The sequence below is a fragment of the Choloepus didactylus genome, chromosome 9 (genome assembly GCF_015220235.1).
Source record: "Choloepus didactylus isolate mChoDid1 chromosome 9, mChoDid1.pri, whole genome shotgun sequence".
NCBI classification, from domain to species: domain Eukaryota; kingdom Metazoa; phylum Chordata; class Mammalia; order Pilosa; family Megalonychidae; genus Choloepus; species Choloepus didactylus.
In genome coordinates this window covers 18,360,153-18,376,249 of record NC_051315.1, presented here as the reverse complement: position 1 = coordinate 18,376,249, position 16,097 = coordinate 18,360,153, and the positions used below count along the sequence as shown (strand labels likewise).

At 36.3% G+C, this 16,097-nt stretch overlaps 1 protein-coding gene across 2 annotated transcripts in view; it reads left to right on the top strand.

Annotated features, from left to right (window-relative positions):
• Positions 1-16,097, top strand: part of DPP10 (dipeptidyl peptidase like 10) — a 689,331-nt gene that overhangs the window by 123,886 nt on the left and 549,348 nt on the right. For both annotated transcript variants that reach the window (XM_037849964.1, XM_037849965.1), the window contains exon 2: positions 9,497-9,611. In XM_037849964.1, coding sequence (XP_037705892.1) covers positions 9,497-9,611 — 115 coding nt within the window. The remainder of the gene's footprint in view (positions 1-9,496; positions 9,612-16,097) is intronic.

The window sequence follows — 16,097 nt, the reverse complement described above, 5'->3', positions numbered from 1 at the left end:
TTTTTTGCACACCTCCACCTTCCTAGCTCTGGGACAGTTAGCTGTAGGTGTGCAAGAGGCTATCGTCCACACAAGATATTGAGGTGTGCCCATGGGTTGTGGGGAAGCAATTCCTGCCATGCTTCACTGTGCGGCTCTTGCTGCTGGGTCCACAACCGCTTTTCGGTTTTTGAAACTAATCTGACTCCAAACACCCACCCCCAGTTTCCCTATACCGTCACATGGCTGCTGGCTTTCCTGCAGGCTCACTCACTCATTTCAGAACGCCAACTTCTGGTTTCACCAAGTGCACGGTGTCTGTGAATTTAGCAGACCTTGTCCAGCTGGTGCATTGCTAGAACTGGTGTTCTGGATCAGTTTCTGTCTTTTATCTAGTATTTTTCATGGAGATACTTTTTTCCCTGTCTCTCCTAATCCACCATCTTCTGGAAGCCTAAGGAGAATTTTATACATATAAGAGAAGGTAGGCTGTCTGAAGGACATAGTGATACCTTTCACTATCTGTCCATATAGAGGACAATCTTTTTATTTTATTTTTTTTCTTTCTTTTCAAAATAGCTTGTTAGTGTATTTTCTTTTTAATATTAATAAAGTCTATAGAAAACGTGAATAATACATGAAGCAGTGTTGAATGAGATCATTATGAACAGCTGTCAGGTAGAGAAAAGAGGTGGGTCAGGACAAAGGCATGGAGTACTCCAATGTTTAGAGGGAAGACTAAGGAGTGTAAAGAAAATGGAGAAATAAAACTGGGAAATAGTGGCATCACAGAAGCCAAGAACAGAGTTTTGTGGAGGATTGAGTGGTTAATGGAGTAGAATGCTGCTAAGAGGTCGTGTAAGATGATGCATAAATTGGCTCTCTGATTTGGCAGCATGGAAGCCACGAAGACATTTCCCATTGAAGTATTGTTTGGAAGCCCAGGTTTCCCTCCTTAAAGAAGAAGGTAGAGGGAGAAATGCAGAGAAAATACAAATAATTCTGTCTCTATGTGTATATATGTGTATTTTTCTTTAACATATATTTTCATTCCTAATCTCTTTTCATTAGCATGAATTTTTATTGCATTTTAGTGTCTCAGATTATTTATTTTTTTCAAAATTATTCTATTTTTGCAAGATTATTTTCCCAGATGAACTTCAAGATCATTGTAGTTTAAGAAAAAAGAGTTCTGTTGGAATCTTCCTAAAAATTTTGATGACTCTTTAGAGAATGGGCTACTTCATCATATTAATTTTTCCTTAGTAGGGATTCAGTATGAAGTATGATTGTCTTCATACTTCACCTTATCTTAGAGGTCCTGCAGTAAAGTTTTTTTTTTATTTTTCTTTCTTTGGATGCTAACATTTTCTAAATTGATTTAATATACCTGTTGCTATTGTGAATTAACTGTTTTATGGCTTTCCTTGTGATTGTGAATCCTAAACATCTTCAGAGTCACAGATACTTCTGCCCCATTGCAGACCTCCAAATCCTCACACTAGAAATATATTGATGATGGCTGTCATCTTTGTTTTGTTTCTAATTTAACGTCAATGCTTTTAGGAGTGGTTTACCATCAGTCATAACTATTGGACAATGATAAATGCTGAATTGCTATTGACATAATTGCCTAGTCCTATAAAAAATTGATGGGTGAACAAACCAAACTAAATCAAAATAAAACAAACAAATAAAGCAAATAGCAGTAAATGATGCTCACTTGGCCTTTTTCATAAGCTCCCCTGTGATGTTGATCCTGCTGGTGCATGGCCCACAGTTTGAGTAGCACTGATTTAGGCACCACATCAAGTCGGTCAATGGAAGAAATGTGATGACAGGCATAATTTGAAAATATGTGTAACTTGTGAGCACCTACAAAAAGTATGAACTTCACGTAGTATATATTCCCTCATCAGAGAAGCAATTATAAACACGGGAACTGAATGGTATGAGTTTATGGGCAATTTTAAGAAAAAGTAGGCACTATAAATTGAATCTGAGAAATGGTCTCCATATTCATATTTTCTTTATCAGTATTCTTTATTATATGTTGTAGGAACTATGACTATATCTCCTAATAATGGGCAATATTTTATAATGGTTAATTATTCTTTATAATAAACTGCATTTCATTGGCTAAAATTTTATTTAGTGTATTCTCAATTATTTCCTGATTTAAATTGAGCTTGAAGTTTATTTTTGTGCTATCTCTTCCAGATATTCTATCAAGGCAATGGGCACTTAATATAAAGTGGTTTTTTTTTCCCCTTCTTTCAGTTCATTCTGAAACATTTTAAATGGTACAGTAATTATTTGTTTCTTGGAGGCGAAATCTGGCCCTGCACTTTTGTGAGCTCCTTGAAAATTGTCTCAATATCTTTTATGGTTATTATTCTCCATTTTGTAAATTTTGTCAATTATTATTTTTTGCTAGAAGGAAAACTGTACACTTCACTGAACTTTTCAAATAATTTAAATGTGTATTTTTATAGACTCTAGCCACATACTTTAAAAAAAATCTACTTATTCCTTTTCTCTTAATAGATTTTGTATGGCTATGCACTCCCACCATATCCAGTACCCTTTTTTAGGAAATGTTGATTGAATGTGCAAACGAAGCTTTTTTACAGCGACATAAGGAAATCAGTAATTCCCTACCCCTCCCATTGCCCATAACAAAATATTGTGATTTCCCAGTTTGCCTTTATTTATTTAGCCTTGTGTTCTAGCAGTGGTTAGAAAGTCCCCATTAGAGTTTTTTTTGTTGCTGTTGTTTTGTCACCTAATAGTATTTTATTTAAAAGTCCACAATTAAAGCAGTTGTAAATATAAAAGTTTAAAAGCCACAAAAACTGTAATGTAGGAAGGACTTCTCTTGTATGCAGAAGGAAGAGAAACCTTGTGCTTAAAATGTGAGGAATTCATAGTGCAGCATGAGACTCAGTAGATTCACAGAACCCATAATCTGAAGGGAGGATACAAAACTTCCAAGTCATTCCAAGTTGGATGGAAGGGGGAATGGCATACATCTGAAGTGTTTACTTGGTCTAAAAACCACTGAGCAGTGTGAGCAAAAACATGCGAATGACTGTATGTCTACCATTTGCTGTTATACTCAAAAAAACAAACAAAAAACCTGCCAACCAGTGTCCTTTAAAGAAATCGTTACTTTAGAGACCTCTGTAATACTCCTCAAATTCAGTAGCTTGGGAAAGGATATTTATAGATCCACCAGATAAGTGAGAATGATTATCTTAAAGATGCCTAAACATCATGCTGAGGGCTCTGTATTTCATTTTAAGAAAGTCTGCCTTTTTAAAGTGTCCTGGGTGTGGCAGGTGTTACATGAAAACAGTGACAACAGTGTCCTTAAAGCATATGGGGAGAATGTTTAGAAGATAAGGCAGCCACTTTTTCTACCTTGATCATCAATAATCAGCACATAAAATGTTAGCTGCAAATATGTGTGTAGGTAAGCCTTGCCCACCAAAAATAAGACAGCATAAATGAATGGATTCTCGTGAAAAACAAGTCACTTAAGAAAGACTCTCTGAGTAAGGTTTTGAAAGAGTGATTGATGACAATTTACTTGTAAAAGATACAGAATTTTAAAAATAATATTGTAAATTGGAGTAAACTTTGGTATCACAATTCATCTCTTGGGAACCGAAGTTGGGAATCAGTTCCTTTAGGTAAAACATAACTCAGGTTGGTTTAAGAATGGAGGCTGAGTTGCCACTTTCCTAGCACTGAAATGCCTGTAGTGGAAAAAACTATAGGAGTTCATGTTGAGACATTTCTGCACAGCTTCATTAAAGTTGACTCACTGGGGCAGGTGTTATTTTCCTCTGTATTCCCAGCTGCCACCTAGTATAAGCTCTTACACCCAAAAATACTCCAGTACATTTGTTAAATGGAATTGTTCAATGGGAATTGGCCAACTGTTGAGTTCTCATACCTCAAGGTTTTTCAATTCAGAACTGACCAAACATTTTTTAGGTATGCTAGAAAAGAATGTTGCATCAAGTTGCAGGTTTCTCCAGGTGTCTTTTAACTATGTAACTCTAAAATACTGTTTCTCTAATATCTTGAAACAATACATGAAATTTTAAAGTATTTCAGCATCCTTAAAGTTAGTTTCAGATTAATCCATTGTAGATATCTCTGGCCTGTTTCTGACCTCTGCAATCTATTCATAGTTGAAAATGTTAAGCAACTCAAATGTTTGATTTTTTTTTTAACAGAAAATGAACGAACAGAATGTATTGCCCCATTTTTTAATCAGAAGAACCTCATTGAATTTATTTCCTAAAACATTGAGAGATTTTGTTTGCAAAGGCTTAAGCACACCAGAAGGGTTTTGAAGCAATAGAGTAAGTATAGAGGGTGGGTAAAGGAAAAGTGAAGAATTGAGATATTGGATGTTTGATGTGATTGCATTGAGAACCAAACTGAGAATCAATGTAATAAATGCTAATACTTTAAGCCTAAAAATATAAGTTCATTGTTTCAAGCAGAACTAAAGATATTTTAGATAACCTTTCATGTGTTTTGGAAAAGGTAGGCACATGATTGAAGAATATCTATTTTTATTACAGCACACCCAACTCCAACATGCCAATGAGTTTTTTTCCTAGTGTCTTCCTCCAAATGTTAGCACACTTTGAGATTATTTTAATATAAAGGGATTATATATCTTTTCATGGTGCACATAGCAAATGAATGCTTTGGGGTTTTCTAAAGGAAAGTATAATTGGAATACTATTTATAAAATTCCTAAATATTTTTGGTATCCTTCACTTATACAATCTTCTTAAGAAAAATGAATGTGATGTTTAAACCTTGTCCCTAATTTTGCCAAATGAAATGATACAAACACCATGCCTTTTTTCTGCTTTTGATTTTCAGCATTTTTCTCTCTGCACATAAACAAATAAAAATGCATTTGGACTTAGATAAACTATCTGTGTAGTGTTCAGTCTTCTCTTATAAAATAAACTGTTCTGTGAGGGCAGATGAGTAACCTGATTAGCAGCAGCTACAACTTTAAATGCTAGGTTAGAGGTCCAGATTAGTTTGGTCTGTTAACACAAATGTGTCTCTAGACAACCACAGCAGTGAATATCACCTGAAATTGGACACAAGTATTTCAGCTGATGCCTCCACCCATTGGAGGACTGATTTTTGAAAGCATCATACATGAATTATTAAATATTCATTCTTGGCTCCCTAACATTCTCATGGGGAATCATATCCCATCATAGATTCTGGTCTGACTCCAGAGCATCCAGATGGCCACAGTTGCAAGCTTGTTACGTGTTCCATTTCTCAGGCTGCTACACAGCATCATACCTATTCTGCAGGCTTGGGCTGTGCAGTTGATTGTCTCCTGGTGTTGAGTGGTAGGGAGTCACTGAAAAGCGAAATCGATTAAGACCACTTCCCCCAGCTGTAGAAATTATTATGCAGGATGTTATTGAAGAATGAGGCAATGTGAATATTGGCAACTGTGCTTTGGAATCCAAGCATCTGATCAATGAGGCTAAGAGTAATTGCAGTCAAATTAATTGTGAGCAAGTAGCCACATTTGAAAAGTTTGTTGTCAATGTGTGTCACATGTATTTAACTAATGGCACAGTAGCACTCTAACCTTTCAATTCGCCATTTACATCACTTAATAAATTGAGCAATTAGTTTCTAAGCAATTATTAAGAGAACCAGAATGGTCTAAGGAATCTAAAGCTGTCTAAGATGTGTCTCTTCTTTTAAGTCATTAAAAGCTTCAACATGAATATTATGCGTGTTTATAAATGGTTTTCAGTATCACCACCAATACTGTTGCCACCACCATCACCATTGTTATCATAGCAGCCATAACTCATCCATTCATTGTGCATTATCTCTGGTGCACCTAGTGTGTGCCAATGTTTGAATAGTTAGGGATTAGCAGTGAATGAGATGAACAGCTTGGAGCTTATATTCTCGAGATGCAAGACAAATAAACATTTAAACATCAGCATTTATTATAATAGACATGATTTGTCGATTTGTAGTAACATATGGTATCTGATATACTCGAAAGTGATAATGCTATAAAGAAAAATAAAGTTGAGTGAGGGAACCAAAATGAACAAGAAAGGTTATTTTAGAGAGAATGATCAGGAGAGGTTTCTCTGAGGAAGAAGCATGAAAGTGAGACCTCCGTGATGAGAAACAGTGATTTGTTCAAGTGTATTGTGGAAGAACATTCCAGGAAGTTCTTTTGCTGTCAACTTTCATGGCACACTTGGGTAAGAGTTTTGCATGAATTATCTGACTTAATACTGCTATTTAAAAATTATCATCATGATCCCATTTGTTCAGATAAAAAAATCTGAAACGTTTAGAAACATGTTTTCAATACATAGATATTACATAACAGAGTTGGATTGAAATCTGTTGGTACATAGCACATTAGGCATTTTTTTTTCACCAAGAGGAAGGAACATTGTATCTCACTTGCATAATTACAAGTACTCCCTAGGAAAGAGGCATTTGAGCAGGATTTTTGCATGATTTACAGTGTCTATAATTGGATGCATATGAAAGGGATTGGATAGAGTAAAATTAACAATGGGGAGGCTGAAGCATGTGAGATATGTATGGGAAATAGTAATCATACAAGTTTAGGGTTCAGGGTTCTTTCTTGAAAGGAGAGCATGCTGGTTGAGCAAACTGTAGCTTGACTTGAGACAATGATATTCTAGACTAACACATTTGCATTTGATCCTTTTGATAGTGTGGGGACATTTAAGGCTTTAAACGATAGAATGCCGATAGAATGCTGTAAGTAAACCTATGCTTTATATGGTAATAGAATGTAAGATGGGTGAGATGGAGAGAGATAATAGGAGTTAATTAAGTCAGCAGTTCCTGAACACAAGGTTGTGTAGATGCCTTGGGCATTGATGACTATTTTTAGTGGAACCACAAATTCTTCTATGTATTACTTTATAGGTGGAAAAATATTTCTTAGTCATGTATTTTGCCATTTTTAAAGGGCATATTTCCCAGTCTGCTGTCTCTGAGAAAAAATAAATCAATTTATTTTAAAGCATTATTAAGTTCAGGATGCTTTATATTACTTTTGTATTTTCTCAAATGGAAATTATTAAAGTACAACTGTTATCATGCAGTGGCCCAAATCATTGATTGATGATATATGCATTCATTCTAGAAATATGTTTGTTTTTTTTTTTTTGAAGCAGCATATTGTAGTGGTTAAGAGCTTTGTCTCTGTAGCCAGACTTTATGAACTGGACTCACAGGTCTCCCACTTGTTAAGAGTTAAATAGATTTGTTAGTAATCTCTCTAAATCCCATTTTGTTCACTTGCAACTTTGTCAAAATAATATCACAAGATTATCATGAGGATTAAGTGATATTATGAATATAAAGTACTCAGTACAATGGCAGACATATATCTTGGCCGTTATTGCTTTGTGTTAGACAATGTCTAGTAGCCATTATGTGTATATATGATACTCAAAAACTGAAGTGATTTCTCTAATAATTAGCCTTGAGTAAGAATCAATAGATAAGGTCAGAATCAATAGATGTGACTATAATTTATTCTTGTTTCTATTACTTGATTGAAAATTCAGCAATAAGTGCTTAATTTCTATTATTTTTTTCTTTTTTCTTGCAAATTGAAGCAGTAATACCTGGCCCTCCTACCTCAGAGTTAATAAATATGAATTTGTCTATAATTATTGTCCCAGATACCTACTTTTCTATTTGACTACTGCCCCCTGCCTCCACCCATCACTTAGTTCTTGTGATAAGCATTCTACAACTTTCTGACCACTGTTGACTTTGATTTACAGCATGACTCTCCAATTCTGCCTTGCTGGCTCCTGAACAGTCATGATGTAGGGTCTTTCCATAAAAAATCAACAGTCGTCACACCACACACATTCTGAGTAAGGGAACTGACCCAGAAACTTACAGGAACATTGCATTCCAGAAAAGGATTTATTAGTCCTAAGACAAATATTGATGGTATTGATATATGTTATTCTAAAGCTGCTAATTCTGGGACATTTCTGGGACTCACTGTTTTGATTTTATGAAAGATACAAAAGGAAATTCTAATCAAAATGAAAGAGGAAGAGAGACATTGGATAATAAGCATTATTTGAGAAAGAGCTATTTCATTAAAAATAAGAAGTGGAATTGCCTTCTACTGGATTTGGTACACCGGAGTGAAAGATGAACTTGAGGCAGTTGATCTGAGAAAGGGAAAAATAGATAAACAACACTCAACAAAACTTCCTGTGTATAGTTTCTTCTTATGTTTCTTCTTGAGTTCTGTGGTTTCATCTTTTTTTAAATTAGGTCCTATTTCTTTAAGATTAACATGTTTATGGCAGAACTGAATGCCAAAGTCACAATATGAAAATTTGCTTCAATGCTTTCATCTTTGAGCCACAGATATCCATTTATAATTTATTAAATGATTGCTATTCTGTTTTTCTTTGTTTAAAGCATGGCTGCTCTCTGTTTCTTGAGTGATTTGTGCACCTGTACTAAATTGGATACCTCCATGTTTTGTTTTATTTGTCTGTAAATCAGTTAGTTATTTCAAAATAAGAAAAAGATTGTGTTGGGGGAGGATGAAAAGAGGTTGAGGATGGGGTAGGAAGGTAAAAAAGGGAGGCTGCAAGTTTTATAAACTTTAATTTGGCATTCATTTCAAACGAGTGCAGTCTGGGCTTTGCTTTGGCAAACTGTGCTCACTCATTTTTAGTCAACAGAGTAGAAAACAGATCATCTGAAAAATGGAAAACTTTACTACATGTATTGTGAGGGCTGCTCAAATTTATCCTTCCCCATCAATCTTATCTCCTTGTCAATATCCTGCATACTGCCAGGGAGACAACTCCATTAACCATTGCTATAGAAGCACTCATTTAATTTAGTTACAGCATCTTGTTTATTTTTATGAGCAGCATGGTTGCCTTTTAACAGGGACCTGTTGTGTTGCCAAATGTGCAGTGCTCTGCTGTGAGGGGCATTTTGAATTATTTTCTTATTTCTAATCTTTTTCTGCTCCCATTCCAGTTAGAAATGTAGTCTACAGTACTTCAGGAGCATTTGTATTTAAATCTTTATTGTAGGTTCCATTGTAGCAAGAATAAATGTAAATGGGCACCCTTTATCTCCATAATTACTTTGCAGAGTATTTTGACTATTGTCCTATTGTTTATACTCAATGCATTTTAACACCATCTACATTTTGGACAGCAGGCATAAAGTTTTGCTAGCTTGTCTTTTAGGGAATCAGATTCCTCCCCCAAAGATAGCCACTTTTAAGTATATGCACCTTTGAATAATTAAATGAGCTGCTGAAGAGGAAAAGGATTCTAATCAGCTTTCATACTGTGATTGTGTGGTGCACTAAATCATTCCTTTATGAATACAGTTCTCTTGGAGCATGTATAATTATGAAACTTTTTTTTTTCTATCTCGGTAGGAACTGGGAAGTAACAGCCCTCCACAGAGAAACTGGAAGGGAATTGCTATTGCCCTGCTGGTGATTTTAGTTGTATGTTCACTCATCACTATGTCAGTCATCCTCTTAACCCCAGGTAATCTGTCTTTATTCCTCTCTTATGATGGTATTGTGGATGATAATTTCACAGTTAAATGCCTTAAGAAGGAAGCACCGTGTGGTGTCTAAGGGCACATTAGTATTGCTTGGAACAAAAAAAAAAAAAGGCATAACCATGCATTTCACAAATGGCACAGTCATTTTGTTGTTCACATATCACTCAGGATATTTTTGGGAAGCTGAAATATAATATGTATATATGTACGTGTGTGTGTGTGTGTGTGTGTGTGTGTGTGTGTGTGTGTGTGTGGAGACAGAGAGAGAATGCCAAGGAGATCTTTGGTCTTCCTTGCTACTTAAAGACATCTTATTATATTTGCCAGTTTGATAAATGCAGGAGATATTTTACTTTTATCGTGGGCTGAAGATGAGAGAATGGAGTCTGGGAGTTCCCATACATAGATGATAGCCTGACTGTGATGATGATGGGAAGGATTTGAGGGAAGAAGTTCAGATCAAAAGAGAATGTTAGCCTCTAATGTGGATATCTCTTCCTTCTTCCTTGTTTTCCTTTCTTTCCCTTCAATTTTTACATTCGTTGCCCCCCCCCCATCTAAAGAACCTCTACAAATTGCTTTTGCAGTGATCTTTGAAGTTTGTTCTTCAGACTAAATAGTTTAACTGTAATAGATGAATTATCGGTGGGCTTAATTCTTCTTTGGATATTATTTAAATGACCAGATGTGTTTTATTATTCCCTACTGGGTGATCTCAAAAGGAAAGCAGAGATAGCCAGTCTCCTTACTTTTTAAAAACTTGCTTCCCCAAACTCTCTTTCATGAATAAATAGATTTGTCATCCTGCTACAACCCAGCCAGCTAGCTTCCTCAAGAACTGGACAACCATCTATGGCTCAATATTATTGCAAGAGTCATTTCTAGCATAGGAGTAGCTATACCAGAGATGGACTGATACAGCCTGCTGTTAATTGTGTGCATTTGTGTTTCAGTTCTGGTCACAGCTTTGTTATTTTCTGGGCTCCTTAAACACATTGAACTTACTTGCCTCATCTACAAAATGTGACTAATAAGAGCTCTCTTTTAGAGTCTTTTAGCTGAAATAATTACATTGACTAATTATACAAATGGTAGAATCAAGTAGAATTAATTGTTCCACTGTGGTACTTTGTGAAATATACCATCTTTGTAAAAATATTTGCTTTGCAAAGTATGTACTGCCAAATATATATTTTGCAGTTGTTGTTTTGTATATGACAAGATTGAGAAACAATTTGAGGGAGCCAGGAGAGAGGAAGGGGAGAAGAAAGAGAATGAAAAACATAATGAAGGAAATAAACGTGAATAAAAAAATCTTCTGGTAAGAGCTGGCTTATCCAGTGTTCTTTTCGGGAACCCTCTCTTAACTGCCTCTTTTGTACATCTGCAGTACGATGTAATTGAGCAATACGATGGCTCTTAGTTGCTGCAGAATGCCAGGCATCTTTGTTAAAGGAAGATGAGCTTATGTTCAGCATGTGTTTCACTTAAACATAAGGAATTTTAGCATAATTATTAAAAAATGAATGACTCCATTTTTACTCTGTTCTATTGGTGACTATTAACCAAATGGAGAACATTGGTGCCATAGTTCCTGTGTTTTCACTTGAACCTCTACCTTCTATTCCAATTCTAGGATCCTTGTCCCTGTGATTCACTCTTTCAGATTTGCTTGTTACTCACTGAGGCCATAGTGTTACCTTGGTGTCAGTAGAGCCTTTTGGTTTAGCAGTTGTGTGTGCCTGCAAATGCCTGTGATCACACCCTATGGCTTGAATTGCACCAAGCCTCGGTCCTTCAGTTATGCCAAAACAGATCTGCAAGGCCAAATCTACACCTGGAAAGATAACGAATATGCCCCTGCTTCTAGACCTCCCTTTGACTGATAATAGGTGCCCAGGGCCTAGCTTTCTTTGCAAAATAACCTGGTGGAAACTTTCAACCAGGACAGGAAATCCATATCAGGAGGGGAAACTTGTGATCCTGGCACCATTCGGCAAGTTACTAGACCTTTTAGGACAAGGGGTTACTTCAGAACAATTCTTGTGCTAAGAACGATGGTCAAGTTCATATACCTTGCAGTAGTTCTGAGACTTTGGACATATCATGTACTGCCTTTGACACCAAATGTTTCATTGAATGAAAGGACATACTTGGTTTGCCAGAATGTGAAGTGACCTCTTAAAGTTTATGTCAGCTCTAATATCTGTGATCCCAAACAACAACAGTAATAATTAACAATGGCTTGTTTTAGTAACAGAACAAATTAAATCTGGTAAGCTTATCCACTAAGCTTTTACTACTTTGAAAATATATTTACTGGGTTTTCTTTTTGGGGTGGGGGGGGGTTACGAAGAAAGCATACACAAAGTTATCTAGTCTAACAAATGATTTAGAAGCTCAAAATAGCACATTTTGTAGGGAAGAGCTAAGCAATGGAAGCCTAAAACCAGATAAGCATGTGCTCACTGTAATGTTGGTTTGATTGCAAATTTTATTACACAAGTAATTTGACACAGGTGCCTTAATTTCCAAGGTTGTCAGCAACTTCTCTGCCTTGTGAAGAGAAGTCTTAGTTATTTTTGAACAGTGGATTATCCATTCAAATATTTCTTTAATGAGTAGTCCAGAAAGGAAATACTATTCACTCTTTCTTTCAGATTAAAAGGCAGTATTATTTGGATACATTGATCAACCTTAATATATTTTTTTTTGTCTGTATAGATTTTTTTTTTAAGTATACCCCACCTTTAGTTTCAGGATATATAATTATAAGATCAATAAATACAATCCAGAAATGTATGAGTGTACATTTATGCTTAAAATTGTGGAAACCAGCTAATGTATTAATTAATTAATATTATTAATAACATCTCATTTTTATATGTAATATGCAGAATGGGATTGACCATACTCAGGAAACATTTCATGCAGGATACAATTGCCCATTTTGAACTATGTTGAGAAGAGAGTGATTATTTTATAAGTTAGAATGTATTTAGCAAAAGATACTCATCAAGTTCTTCAGTCCAGCTGCCGTATTGAAATCATCACTTTTGGACCGTGTCTGCTCCACCTATTCATCAACAACAGTGGCTTATTGCCGTTTGACTCCGTCTGTAATCAGTCAGTGCCAAGGTGGTGTCATAGTGCTGATTTACTATCATGGCTGACTAAAGAGAAAATTGTAGAGCAGTGAAATTTTATCTTCCTCATTACTCTTGCTTCTTTTGGCAACTTCCCCATTCCTTTAGTACCCTCCCTAGGTAATATCCTGGGTTGGTCATTATAGGTCCATCAAAGTATAAAAGAAAACAAGCATTCATTTATGAACCACCAGACCTTTCCCTGATCTCAGTTAAGAGAAGAATTTAATAGGTGCAATCCAGTTCCACTATATAGATGCCTTTATTTTCACTCTAGAAGTATCTTCAATAATAAGAATGTTACACTAGGCTCAGACACCATTTGCACAGCAATTTAGCGAGTGTTCTGGTTTGCTAATGCTGCTGGAATGCAAAATACCAGAAATGGATTGGCTTTTATAAAGGGGGTTTATTTGGTTACAAAGTTACAGTCTTAAGGCCATAAAGTGTCCAAGGTAAGGCATCAACAATAGGATACCTTCACTGGAGAAAGGCCATTGGCATCTGGAAAACCTCTGTTAGCTAGGAAGGCACATGGCTGGCATCTGCTTACTGCCAAGTTGCATTTCAAAATGGCGTTCTCCAAAATGTCAGTGTCAGCTTTCAATGGCCATCTTCAAAAGGTTTTTCTAAGCTGCAGCTCTCATAGTTCTTTCTGTTTGTGAGCTTATTTATAAGACTCCAGTGAACTAATCAAGACCCTCACTGAGTGGGTGGGGCCACAACTCCATGGAAACATTCAATCAGAGGTCACACCCTAACCAAAGGTGTCACTCACAGTTGGGTGGGTCACATCTTCATGGAAACAACCTGATCCCACTATTCCATGAGATTGGATTAACACATCATGGCTTTTTCTTGGGAGACATAATATATCCAAACGGGCACAGTGAGGTTGAGACTGCCATGGTGATAGTGACGGTTAAGTAAGTCTTTAATCTCACATGAGGTTTTGATCCAACAAGTCATGCTCAAATAGTTCATTTGAGCAAGGTCTAGATCTAAGGAAGTGTAGGGAACCAGAAAAATTTATGCAGTGCCATCCAGGAAAAGAAACAAAACAAAGTAAAATCTAGAATTTAACAGTTAAGGAATTTTATCGTTTTTTGAAAAAAAATACCAACTTAAATATATTCTGCAAGGACTATGCACAGTCATTATATCATTTAATCCTCATAACCCCCCAGTTCAAAATGGTAGAGCAGTTTTCTGCATTAAATAGCTAAGACCAGGAAAATCTGGATGACTTAGGGGGGTCGCTTATGGGAGAAAAGATAGGAGATAGAGTGGTTAAATTGGCTTTCACAGTAGACTAGTTTCATGTCCTAGCTTTGATATGTGCCTGCAAATATGACTTCTAAGTAAAGAATTCTCTTTAAGCGTATGCTCTCTCTCTAAGCAATAACTCAGTGGGCTGTTGTAAAGACTGAGTGAAAGTGCTTTGCATAGGGTCAGGTATATCATATCAAAAAAATGGCAGCTGTTATGGTTGCTTATTATTGTTTTGGTCGTTCTTCCTAAAATTAAAAACTCAGATATGGATACAGTTATATGAATGAGCATTTTCATTGAAGTATTAAAATACTGAAAATGTCAATATTCAGTTGCCTAACAAGTTAAATAAATGATGGCATATCCTGTTTTGAATGTAAAGCATATTTGGTCTTTCAATGCAAAGAGCATGTACCACTAAGCAGAAATATTTATAATTTAAGTGAAGAGAATGCATAATTTTAAAAAAAGCACAGTGATTAGAGGTAAGCAAGGAATCTGGGAGGTAGCAGCTTTCATAAGGTTGGAGGAATTTTCCTCTTTCCACATATTAAGCATTGATTAGTAATGAGAATATTTTTATAAAAATCTGGGGAAAGAGTGGTTAAGTCAGATTTGGGGCAGATATTGAAAATGAAGTGCATCAAATATTTTTAAATTGAGCAATTTGTTAATATTTAGGAAGTGACAAACATGTTAGCATTTAAAATACAGTGTCCTTTGTGTTCGTGTACAAGACACCATCATGGAGTCAGAAAAGAAGCAATAGCATCTTGCTTTTGTGTTGGCACAGTTGCTCTGCAATCTTCTCAGCTCATCACATTTAATTGAATTTTAATACTGCCCTCTCTCCTGTCTGTATTTCATAGCTAAGGAGAAACCTCAGATATACTCAGGCAGAATTTTGTATATGTAAAGTTCTGAACTGTGAATAAGTCTGTGCCAGTTTGAATGTATTGTGTCCCCCAAATGCCATTATCTTTGTGGTCTTGTGAGGAGACGTTTTGGTGATGGTTGGATTTGCTTGGAATGTGCCCCACTCAGCTGTGGGTAATGATTCTGATGAGATGTTCCCATGGAGGCATGGCCCCGCCCATTCGGGGTGGGCCTTGATCGGTGGAGCTATATAAATGAGCTGACTCAGAGAGAGGGAACTAACTGAGTGCAGCTGGGAGTGATGTTTTGAAGAGAAGCAAGCTTGCTGGAAAGGAACATCCTGGGAGAAAGCCGTTTTGAGGCCGGAGCTTTGGAGCAGACTCCAGCTGCCTTCCTAGCTGGCAGAGGTTTTCCAGATGCCATTGGCCATCCTCCGGTGAAGGTACCCGATTGCTGAGGTGTTACCTTGGACGCTTTGTGGCCTTAAGACTGTAACTGTGTAGTGAAATAAACCCCCTTTTTATAAAAGCCTATCCATCTCTGGTGTTTTGCATTCTGCAGCATTAGCAAACTAGAACAAAGTCTAATAGTTTTCTACTCTATTTTAAGTGATATAGAAAAGACTGATGAGTGAAAAATAGAATTAAACACATTTCTAAATTTCCTTCTTGACCCATTTCTTTTTCTTCTATTAAATTTTCATTTTTTCCTGTTACGGACAGAATCCTTGTTTTCTGAATAAGAATACAGAAGAGACATTAAAGGGTGTGGACGTGAAGTGGTGAACAGTAGTCCCAGCTTCTCAAGTTTAAGAGGAGGAAATGCAGGTGATTAGTTCCAAGGACATCTGCTCTAGTAATGCTGCCGTGATGAAATCCCAGGGCCCCACGGCAGCCACTTTGGCTCTCAGAGTCCCAGGCAGCTCACCTGTGTGTAGTAACAGCTACAATATGTTGTGATGTAAATATTTTCAGGGGGAAATAGATGGCTGATAGTTTATTATACATTTTCTATACATTTTCATTAGAAAGAAAGGAAGTAGGCCTCTTGGGAACAGGTATTTTGAGGAGGTGTATGTAAAGATTTCATTATATAACACCAAATTACAGGCTTTCGGGCTTACTGTACTTGTGTAGGGAACTATCAAAGGTTCTTGAGCAGGGAGTATTTGAT